General features: G+C 40.7%; 1 protein-coding gene across 1 annotated transcript in view; it reads right to left on the reverse strand.

Annotated features, from left to right (window-relative positions):
- IQGAP1 (IQ motif containing GTPase activating protein 1) overlaps nt 1–12,190 on the reverse strand; it is a 68,502-nt gene that overhangs the window by 4,969 nt on the left and 51,343 nt on the right. The window contains exons 26-35 of the mRNA XM_074600058.1: nt 11,509–11,733; nt 9,574–9,714; nt 9,397–9,481; nt 6,940–7,172; nt 6,010–6,142; nt 5,543–5,645; nt 4,540–4,675; nt 2,570–2,657; nt 1,933–2,145; nt 703–869 (exon numbers count right to left, since the gene is read on the reverse strand). Coding sequence (XP_074456159.1) covers nt 703–869; nt 1,933–2,145; nt 2,570–2,657; nt 4,540–4,675; nt 5,543–5,645; nt 6,010–6,142; nt 6,940–7,172; nt 9,397–9,481; nt 9,574–9,714; nt 11,509–11,733 — 1,524 coding nt within the window. The remainder of the gene's footprint in view (nt 1–702; nt 870–1,932; nt 2,146–2,569; nt 2,658–4,539; nt 4,676–5,542; nt 5,646–6,009; nt 6,143–6,939; nt 7,173–9,396; nt 9,482–9,573; nt 9,715–11,508; nt 11,734–12,190) is intronic.

Genomic DNA, 12,190 nt, shown 5'->3' on the forward strand with positions numbered 1-12,190 from the left:
TACTATAACTCTTATGCTACAGGAGAAGGAAAAAAAAAAAACAAAACAAAAACCAGTCAACAAACCCCACCCCCCCCAAATATAACCACATGGTACTTCATAATAAGCAGTACCATTTGTCATTAGGCAAAAGAGGATCTGGTGACAAGTGACATGGAGAAGAGTCTGAGATTACTCAACAACTTTCTTGCCTCAGTTTTCGCTAGTAGTTGGTCTTCCCACGTCTCACTGGGGAGGAAGACTTTTTTTTTTTTTTTTTTTCAGGAAAATCTGAATGGTCTTGCACTACGACAACTGACTCCATTCAGGATCAAAAGAGGACAATATGCGATCAATGCTTTCCTTGAAGATAACTATGTTATTTTCATTCTCTGCTCCTAGAAAGGATGACAAGGCAGATTGACTGAGCAGAACGTGCACTACCTGGGCAACCTGCTTTATTCCCACTGACTCTCTATACTGCCCTCTCCCAGAGGGACCAAAATTCTTTCAAGTATGTCTTTTTCAAACCATTCGGGGCACTGCTCTCTCCCCGCATTTTCCCACCACTGCTGACACCTTTTTCCTAGAACTATCGCTGCGGTAAAGAGCTTAGCAAAGGAGCCTTGAGCAGATGGCATTACGATTCTTCTTGGCAACAACCTACATGTGCTTTCTGTAAGAAACACTTCCAGGGCCAGGGCACAGTCCCGAGATACTTACTTGCCCTTGCTGGCCAGGTTATCCAAGCAGGTTTTGATGTAGCTTTTGTAATAATCCACTTGTTCCTCATAAAAAGTGGCTTTGGAGTTCAAGGCACTGTATGTCTGCTGCAGTTTCACCAGCTCCGCCTTTCTTCTCTGACGGTATCTACGCTGATTTCGGATATCCTACACCACAGAGAAAGACAGGCAGACGCTTAACAGGCATTTGAGCTCTCCAGTTGCTTAAGCCCAGAGCACAGTACTTGAATCGCACCATTGGTTTTTGCTTAGTCTTGCTTTGTGCTACAAGCTGGAGCACTCAGTTGCACCTGCCCCCGTTTAAGCATCACCACTTCTTCTCTGTGTGGACTATTTTTGGAACTAACCAACTCAACACAGCAGTTGATTTCAAACTTCATTGCTGGCCTAGTTGCAATGACTAGTGTGCGCACTGATCGTATGTGTGGCAGACAACAATTTTTGCCACCGCTAGGTAGGAAAGGTATCTTACAAATCAAGCTCTATAACCATAGCAGTGCACAGACTTCCTCATCTTTCTTTGTTAGTCTGCCATTTTTAAGCATACGATACCTTAATACCTGAACAAAAAAACCAGGATGTGTTCAAGTCAACTTCTGTTTTCATTTTTGATACATATTGGTGACAGTATGATTATTTCCAATCGGATCCCTAAAGGCAATTAATTATTCACTTTACAGACATAACATTTCCCGAATAGTTTTTTTTTTAAAGATGCGATAGAAAATACACTATCACCATAGCAATGTACAACAGTGTTAGATCACTTTTGCAAGTTTTTCTTAGCTCCCTCCTTTATCATTTGGGTATTCTTGAATGGGTACATTTAAATAAAAATAATGGTTAGGATGCCTTTAAGTTACATGCAAAATGTCCTTGTGCACGTAAGTTTGTAGAGGCACTACTTAAATTAGTGAAAAGGAGCAAGGAAAAAAAAAAAAAAAAAAAAAGATCACACATCAGGTCTCCCCCTCCAAGCTACAACAGTTTTCCTGAAAGTGCTCAAGATTCTGGCAACACAGGCATCCTATAAAAATAAAGGACTTCTCAAATGCCGAGAAGTGGAAACATTGCAGCAAAAGGTAGACTTCATGTCTGTAAATTAGCTACTACAAAACTTACTCCTCCTGAAAACTCATGCCAGTTTCACAATGCTGCAAACTCTGGGAAAACTCCACTATGATTACTAGGAAGCCATCAATTGGCATACCTTTGCAATGTCATTGATTAGTTCCTGGTATTTATTTTTTGCATTCACTGTACCCAGTTCTGCCAACTTCTTCAGGCCTGTCTTGATTTTGTCTTTTTTTTCTTGAAGATTTAAGTTGCCATCTTCCTTTACAGACACAGATTTTTTCATCTTATCTGGAGTTTTAGCATCACGAATGGCCCGTTTCTGCATAGCTCTTTGATGCTCCGCTTCCTAGAAAAAGAAAACAAAAAATTACAAGTTCATAAGCATCAATTTTAAGGTGACAACCAGAAGCAGACTGTCTGACCTTCGGCATAACATACAATAAAGAGTGTTGCCTGGTCATTCCCATACTGACTCCAATGAATCCATGTTTGGTGAACACGTTCCACATATGTGAACCAGCAGAAGCCTACCTGCTGTTTAAAACTGTCTCCTAGATGAATAGTTTCTAGCAACTACCAGAGGAGTAAGATTCACACACACGATTTACTTCCATTATATTTCCCTCCTTATTATTGTTACACACTGCCCCAACATCAATGGAGACAGCTTCAGTGCAATACATAAATGCGGATTCCCAAGTATACCCACATCCATCTAGACAGGTGACAATTTCCTAGTCTAAAAACAACACAGGTAAACAACTTCATACTTGCTCTGAGGTAGCTGGCGTTTCCAAGATCTCAGTCAGCGTCTCCCCTGGTTGAAAGCGGATCACGTCAACAATTAAACGTTTTGTGCTGCAAAGAAATCAACGGGAACAGGAGAAAAAAAACTTTAAGCTGAAAGACCTTTAATACTACTCTATTATGCAATAATATCAAGATTACCGATTTACCTGAAGTCAGATTATCACTGGATGCGTGCTTAGGTAGTCATACACTAGAGCAGACCAGAACCCTGAGAAGCACTTTGCTTTTTTGACATCGTTATCAGCAACTGGTTCCCTGAAAGGTTCATCTATGTAGTACATAGGATTTGCTCCCCAGGGAATGGGAGCATGGGAGTGTATGTTACCCATACATCCCAGGGCAGCCCCAGTACTGCCATGTGGACCACACAAGCTGCAATTCCAAGCTGAAAGGTAAAGCAGGTAGCAGCAACAGTGGATTTCTGCAGCCAGAAAAAGTCTATAGTATTATCTATTCAGAAGCGCACTTCAGTGCTTTGTAACGGGTATGAAAAATCTCCACGGGACCATTTTCTTATGTGTAAGGTAACTGAGCCAAAGCAGATCCCTGACTCCAATCTGGTGACAGACAGTGTTGTTCCTTGATCTCACCTGCAATTTAATCACAGTCAGTGCCTGTTTTGAGGCAATTCTGTCCTTGAGCTACACCATGAAACCAAATAGCGCGTTCAGTGCTTCACATCAGACTGGAATTATTTCTGGCATCACACAAAGCACATCACGTGCACACCTTCCTCATCACCCATCACCCCCATCACAACTTAGATGACCACCAGCACGTCTGGTAAATCTTCACTTTTGAAATCCATGTCACCTTCTTCTGGTGGGTAGGGAAATACTGATGTATCTTTTGAGAAGGCCAGTTACTTTAAAGTTATTTTTGGAGGCAAAATTTTCTTCTGGGAGACCACTGGTCTGTCTAGGCCAAGTGTAAGCTAACCTGAAGAATTCTCAGTTAAAATATCTAGCGTCTGAGCAGAAACGCATCAGAACAGGTAAACATGCATCCGAATGTCAGGTAGCTGTTCTATACATCTCAGCAACAGGGATTTGCTTAAAATTGGCCACAGATCAATATTAGTACTAAATTCCCTGGCACAAAGAGCCTTGCAATAACAAAATCCCTGACAGTCTACTGCTCTCCTTCCGTTAGGCTAATAATACCTCTATCTCCCAGAGGCTATTAGTCTTCGTCTATTAAGAGTCGGGTGTGGGGGACAGCAAGCGCAGAGAGAAGCGGACCGCAGCATAAACCAAAATAGGAGAGTGGCAAATATCCTATGAAGATATCTCCCACAGACAGGGGAAAGCGACAGGGAGAGTATCGTTACCATCGTCTCCCGCTTCGCTAACAGGATACAGACGTTGTCTGCTCAACAGCCGCATAAAGAAGCTAATTCTGCAGGAACTAGCACATGTAGCAATGGAATGTTATTCACATACACTGGACATTTAGTTACCCTTAAAATTTCCAAGTCACACGTATGCTATTGAAAACATTTGCATGGGGCATTATATAGGCAACGTAAATATTGATTCATCTAAGTTTTACGTTCATAAACTTCAGAGTTAAAACTCAATTGTTTAAGGTAATCTTTACAAATTTTACACATGTAGGCAAATCCAACTGCTGCCGTTACACTCGCTCACATCAAGAAACTTTTCTTTTCTGGTAGTTTTCCCCTCCACAACCATCCAAGACAGACTTTTAAAGAATGGCAAATTCAACAGTGACAAAGAACTAACAGGAACAAATTTAACAGCCACAGCATTGCAAGGACATGGCTACAAGCTCAGCGTATTTGGAGTAACAGTCCCACGTTTGCTTAAATTACACTTCAATGCTCTTATTTTCACATGCAGATCAACTGTGAAAATTCAGGTTCCTCATTCTCTTGAGAAACCTAACAGGTAGTTACCCCCTCACTTACTTCAACAGAATCGTCCTCGCATCCATCTCTGCGTTCTCATCACCAGGAACATCAAATTTGTTAGTGAGTGTGAGAGAAACCTCTGTCTTTGCTAGCATTTCCCTGTTGGGGTCATTAACATTGCCCGACCCTTCCCCTGCCAAGCAGAAAGAGTAGATAGATTAAACAGTATTCTTTACGTTCTTGACTGCCAGAGCTTTGTAAGTTTTCCCTACATAACAGACCACAGGAAAACTACAGTTCCCTATACTGTCAAAAGGACACTTCAAAAGCCAAAACCAGCTTTTACAAACATCACCTTGAACATGTTACAGACTTTTTCTTCACAAAACTGAGAGAATGCGCTGTCCAGAAAGGCACCACAAAATCACTAGTTTGTATGCCTCAAAGATGTATGTGTATTCCAGACTGTATCCCAGCATCTCACGTTCTACTGAGAAGAGTAGCTGACCTGCCAAAAATACTACATAAATAAAAATATGACTGTGCCTCCTCTATGTTCGTGCCCTCACTAGAATAAATCTTCCAAGCTAAGAGTGAAGCCCTTGTTGGCAAACAAGCCAAAAAACTGTGTCCGCTTAATACACGCGTCATTTAATACACTTATTACCGCACTCTGAAAGGAACACATACAGATGGCCAGAAGGGAGGACAGATCTCTGCAAACAACTGGGACAGAGCGACACACACACACACACTCACAGAGAAAACTGGCTCCAGCGTAATGGAACAAAGAAAACATGTCAAAATATCCATTTGCCTTCTAGAAACTTCTGAAGTGGGGTGAGGTGAGGGGCGGGGGAGAAGAAGAGGAAGAACCCCTTTTTTTCCCAGGGTAACAAATTCTGCAGTCAGAGATAATACAGTGGAAAAAATTTGCTGCTGCTTTTTAGAGTGCATCCTCCCAAACAACCTGTGATGATTCCTTAGATAGTTTCTTTACTGCACTTCATATAATTTAAGGTAATATCACGTATTTCTGAAGTACAATAAACTACACTACCTATTAAGGACTCAATTGTAGGAACCTCTCCAAGATCGTCCAGCAGCTCGTGAATTGGATCGTTGTGCTCAGGAGCAATTGCATCTTGGTGGTCTAAGAGCAACTAGATGAACAGAAAGAACATTTATGTTGTTAATAGTACAACCTTTTCTAGACATTCCTTACTTTGAGTAATTCTAGAAATTACATTACTTTGAGTTGGTATCTTTTAGAAAAAGATCTTATTTCACTGAACGCCAAAGCAGCAACATCAACATTCAAAGATGTGCCGATATCACATACTCAAATACTTGCAAATAAACTTAGAAAGGCCACAAGGCAAATTCTATAAACTGACAACCTCTTGCACACTACAATCAAAAGACAACTTTCAGCCTTGTATTTGGTAACTTTGCGTTTCAGCCAGAAGCAGCATTCTCTCCGTCAGCACTGCTTATAAGGAGCAACTGTGACCGATGTATACTTACAGTGTGTGTATTGATGATTTCACCAATAGAAATATAAATAACAGGTTTAGTGAGAGTGACCAAATCAGAATATTCATCAATATTGAATTTATCCTGCAATTCAGGAACCTCAGAGGCAGCCTGAAAAAAACGTCTTTAGAGAAAAGGAGGAGAAAAGAAGAATCAGTATGACCCCGAGAGCCACGTGATATATCAAGAGCATTAACTCCCCATGACAATCCCAAGCGTAGTCTCTCTTCTTTAAACTATGCTACATTACAACATACTACAGTTTTGTCAGCTTCTGATTTTTAACACATCAGAAGTAACCTAGTAAATTTGATTATTGATATCGGCCATGTTGACGTTGGCTCATTTTCAGCAGTCACAGGACTAGTCTATGGCTCCGGTGACTTCGTTCGCACATCCTCCTGCCTCCACTGCAGTAACACCCCTTGCTCCCACCAATCTCTGGTCTTCTTTCTTCCAAAACATGAGAGGTATAAGACGACAATTCTTGAACAAAAGCTTACTTCAACTATATGAACAGCTGAACGCCAACCTGCTTTATTCCTGAGCACCACTGAGTTTTCATGTGGAGCCAGGGTTTACATGGGACAGAGGAATGTATATCCATTCTAGCTGTCCACGTCCCAAGTATCACAATAAACAGATGCAGAAGTAACCTTTATTCTGGAAACTCCCAAGTCAGAATACTTGACTTGATAAACTCATTAACATACAATGTACTGTTCATAAATTCCAGGTACGCATTTTATCTGCCATTGTCACTGATGCTCATGGCAGTCTGGAGTGCAATCTCTTACTTTCAACAGACTGCATATTAGACAGAGACAGAATTTATCATATTTAAAATTTATTATTAGCCCTTTTTACTTGCAACGTTACCCTCTGCCAAACTTCCCATCTTAATTAGCTACGGTCTTCTACCTGAATTTCTGGTATGACTGTGACAGGTATTCATTAATGATGCTTAGGTGTGCGTTGTCTCCCATGAACATCTTATTGGATGCAGCATGCTGCAACATCTTCGCAATGGAGCCGAGGTTTCTGCGCTGATCCGTGGTCAGCTGACCTCCAGCTGAAAGATCAATGATGTCAAACGCATCTGGTGCGACAATGGCTGGATTCATGTAGCGATAATAGAGTAAGTTGCCAACAATCTGGGAAAAGTTGAGTAGAGAAGAAACACATCAAGAAACAATGGTATAGGACCCAATTGAATTTTATTGAAAACTACTCTGACTGTGCTTTGGTAAGTTGTTTTCTTGTAAGCCAGAGGCCTCTTCCAAGATAAAGGTTCTGCTGTGCTGCTGCATACAAGCACATACTATCTACAGTGTTAAAAAAAAAAAAAAACCATTAAGATGCAATAGGATGGTCAACACAAAGAGGGAAGACTGAGCACTACTAGTCACAGGACAATACAGCAGCAGATGTTCCTATGCATAAAGATTTAAAACTTTAGCTTAAAAACGTATGGACAGGAGATATTACAAGTTACCAACGGACTACTCGTATGAGCATGAGGCAATCTATACGGAGAATTAAACACAACTGAGTTAGTCTAACAGAGAGCAGAACGATCATGGTACAGAGGAACCCGGTAACGCAGTTTCAATATGGAACAAGTGATAATTCTTAGAGAAGCATGCAGAATCGTCTGCCATCTCCAACAAAGCAAAAACGGTGAGGAAGCATGTCACACCAAGAAGATAAACTGAGGAAACTACTTTCCATTCCTTCTCCAAAGCCCTCTTCTCTTTCAGAATAATTCTTCAATAAGCCAGCAACATTTTCAGGCACAGACCCCATTTACAAGTTAGCAAGAGTAAGTGAGAAACCATTTAATCTAGAGGTAAGAAAATCAGAAGTACAGAAGATGAATGGCATTTGACACTTCCAAATCCAATTTACTTAGTCAAATGTGAGCAGCAATTAATGTCAAGGAACCAAAAATAAAGACGTCACATTATCCATACGCTCACAAATATACTTCTAACCCATATTTGATATTTTGCCAAAAATAATTCCAGCAATGAAAAGGAATTAACCTAACATGCCAATGTAAAGCGATAGTCCTCACACCGCATGCTCTAGTACTTTCTGGTGGTTCACGGAAATTTGCAGAGGGCCCGGTCACTGAATCTTGGCTTCACCTGCTTGCCATGTGACTTAAACGCATGGAAGAGATTGGGGTCTGAACAAACAGCTGGGAACAGAGAGAAAAAATCTAGCCATTGCTGAGCAGCCCCAGAAATTACGAAGCGCTTCCAGTGAGGTCATTTTTGTGACAACTGTTTCATGCAAGCCCCTGCTGTGCTGTCACAGAGTTTATCACGGGATGACAACAGTCAAAGCTGTTTACTACAAGTAATAAGAAAATGCGTCTATGAAAGAAATTGTATTAATAACTTGCAAAATTGAGGGGGAGGAGAAGAACAGTATATGGGGAGCTTTGTTGCTAAAAAAAAAAAAAAATCTACGAGAAGCCATTGCATGCAACTGCAGTTTTGACTTTCATGTGGACAGTTACATTGTTTCCATGAGGATTAATGAAAACCTCAGTTTTCCACCTAAATTTACAGATGGAATAAATTAATTCACCTGCATAGAAAGAATCGATGCCTCAGAATGGGAAAGCACAGAACTAGAAGAGAGAAGAAAACAGCATTCAGATTGGCAATTATTTTGTAATGAAGCAGAGGCAGAGAAGTTTAAAGAGACGTTGTCAAGCATTCTAAGATCCAAACTGTGTTTTATTAACAAGCAACGCATTCATGGACCTAGAGGCCTTCACAATTACCAAAAGCCATAAAACTAAAGAAATTTAAATGAAAACCCCAAAGCTATACTCAGAGTGCCTACTATTAGGATCCTTTTAGTTCTCCAACGGTATTGAAACGCAAAATAAAAAACTGACTGGACATCATGGAAAGTGACTCTGCCTGTTGCTGTCAAAACATCCCAGGGTGTTACAGATAGGGGGGAATTAGGAATATCAGAATTTTGCACACAGCCTTTTTAACTTGACATTGTCTCTTTAGGAAAGGAGCAGCTGGCTGTGACCATACCAGCAAACACAAGGTTTACTTTCTAGGAGCAAGAGTACCCCAAGTCAAGAAACCTAAAGGACCAAATGCCCAAGATATTAAAAAGCATAGCAGAAGCGACAGGGTACCTCCTTCTGAACAACGTACTACTTCTCAGGCGACGTATTTGAAGCTCACAATTAAAAGCCCCATGTGAAACATTTTCTATCTGTACAAGTACAAGCTTTATATAGGTTTACACTCACTCCTCTCCACACACAACAGAGAAGAATGAGATGCACTTGTCAGAGCCAATTTGGCTGACAATTATTCACAAAGACGTTCAGATCCTCACCTTCAGAAGCTCATCCTCGCCAGCATCAGGAAACTTCTCATGCAGGGAGTCTTTTAGTACCTTGGCAATGAAACGCATTCCATAACTTCAAGAGAAAGAAAACGGCAAGTAAGGCTGCTGCAAGCATTAACCCACCACCACCTTCTCAGGGATAACACTGTGGTACACCAGACTCACGGGATTTTGTCCACTGAGCTAACAATGGCAGACAGGAACTTGTCTGTCACTGTCCTCATGTTTCTGATTGAGGCATCCAGGCGCGTCCTCACCTCTTCATGATTTAGAGCTTGTTCAGGTGTAACATCGTACGGCAGTTTGCTATTTGAAAAAGCCAAACATATGAAGGTGAGTATTCCTCAGCCTAGCATACTTCAAGAGTTTCTAGCTCAACATAGAAACAACCTTATATTGACTTGGCTGCCAAGAGCTGTGCACTGCCTTCAGTCAACCTTTCAGGCACTGGAAGAGCTGAAGACTTCTTTTACTTTCTCTACTCTCTCTTGCAATGGCCACTGTGAGAAAAGGCCCAGCTAACTCAAAACTGGTTTTTTTTTTTTTTTTTTTTTTTTTTTTTTTTTTTTTTTTTTTTTTACAGCATGCACACATGCATACTAGGTTAAAAAGTGCCATCAGTGACATGTAGTGGTACTTTGAGCTGCAAAGAAATTAGTGAACAAGCAAGCCACACGCTTGAACATTAAGATGATAAAAGCTTGGACACAAGCCAGAAGCTAGAACAGTATCCATAAAAAACAATATAACATGCTACTGGTGGGAAGCAGTGTCAAATGCTTTTTGTTACATTTTCTTCATCAGCTGAAATTACTGCAGAGTATTTCAGTAAAGACAGACAGATGAAGCGGATAATTCGTAAAAGCGTCTCTTAATTCTTACGTAAAGAGAAGGACCTGAACACAAATCTTCACCTACATTTTTAACACATCCAGAATTTTGAACTGGGTGTATGGCAAAATATATGACTGCAGATTGCTTTGAATGTGGAAACTTATTCGGTATGGTGCCTTTTTTTTTTTTTTTTTTAAAGTATGTTAAAAAAAGCCCACCACAATAGAAACCTCGAGTTCTAGCATATCACATGCGCTGGAAGAAAAAGAAACCAGAATGACACAAAACCATCTAGCACAATCCAGTTGTCATCAGTGGCTGATGTTAATTAGAAAGATGTTAGGATAGAAGAACTGCAATATCATGCTTCTCCTCCAGCAAAATAGGTTTTGTTGGTGTCCTGGTTTCAGTCAGGAAGGAGTTAATTTTCTTTCTAGTGATTGCTGTGAAAGGAATTTCTACAATGAATATTGTTTGAGTTGTTGCTAGGCAATGTTAATGCTTTTCAAGGTCTCTTTTCTGCTTCCAATAGAAGCTGAGGAGTACAGGCAGAACAAGGGAATGGCCAATGGAATATTCCATACCAGTCATGCTCAGTAGATAAACGGGGGTTAGCTGGTACATGGGGATCCGGGATCACCGCTCAGGAGGGTGTCAATTCACTGGGCAGTCAGTGACTTATGTCCTTATATTATTGTTGTTGTTACTGTTGTTTTCCGTTTCCCTTATTGTTCTATTAAACTGTCTTTATCTCAACCCACAAGTTTTGTTTCCTTTCCCTTTCCCCTCCTTTTCTCCCTCTTCTCCCCACCCTCCTGGGGGAGGTGGGGGCAAGCGAGCGGCTGCATGGTCCGAGCTGATGGCTGGGGTTAAACCACGACAGCTGGCTTGCCAATAGTACCTAAGTTTGCACAGGCTATAAACGACATGAACAGAGACTAACACAGAATCAATTCCCAAGTACTATTTTTTTAAAATGATTTCTTTTAGGTTAGAGGGCACATCATAGCTAATTACCAAGTCAACATAGGCAAACACCAAAGAGCACTTCTTCCATCTCCTAATGAGATTCCCTTTCAATACCCTCAGCGCCAGAATATGATCTTTAGAACTCCTGCATGAAAGCCATCTTGATGAAACGGAAAAGCCGGTATCAGTCGGATAGATGCATGCAGTGAAGCCAAGGACGGTCTGTAAAGATTAACAGAGCAGTGCAAAGCAGCCGAGCAATGTTTAGAAAAAACACAGTAGTAGCAGTTCCCATACCTGGCCTCACCAGTTTGAGACTCCATCTGGTTAACCCAAGACTTGTAAATATCCACCGGATCAGTTTTGATATTGAGTGATTTGTCATCGATGATTTCCTTCACAACCGGTGCCAGGATCTGCCTCAGGGCATTCTGACCACGGGCACCACGGTTGAAACTAACCACCATTTTAATAACAGTAGGATTCCCAGTCACAATTTCATGTATTTGGTCTACTTTTGATCTGAAGAAGAAAGAATCTATATGAAATATGAGGTATGCATAACTCTGTCAGCTTTAAGTACATTTCTTGGCTTAAATCAAACTGTTAAAGAGCATCACCCTCATGAAACAAGTTATGGATTTGTACTAAAATCTCGATACAGCAATAGACTACGACACTGTATAAGAACAATACTGGAACATTTCTCAAGACAGATGAGGCAAGAAACTTAGGACCTCTGTTTAGAAATTCCGATGTGACATGCTAGTAGTCATCTCAACGACAACAGAAATCCAACTGTACTGTTCTATTTGAGAGCAAATTCAAAAATACAAAGGAAACAGAGCATGTTTTATACAAAGAAGAAAAAGAACACTAGGTTCTTCCAGTATTTAAAATAAGAAAACAAGCAATTGACAACAAAAGCCACTCCTAGTATACTTCTATGAGAAATACAGCAGTGGAGAACATAGCAGCT

This window comes from Larus michahellis, chromosome 9 (genome assembly GCF_964199755.1).
Source record: "Larus michahellis chromosome 9, bLarMic1.1, whole genome shotgun sequence".
In the NCBI taxonomy this organism is placed as follows: Eukaryota; Metazoa; Chordata; class Aves; order Charadriiformes; family Laridae; genus Larus; species Larus michahellis.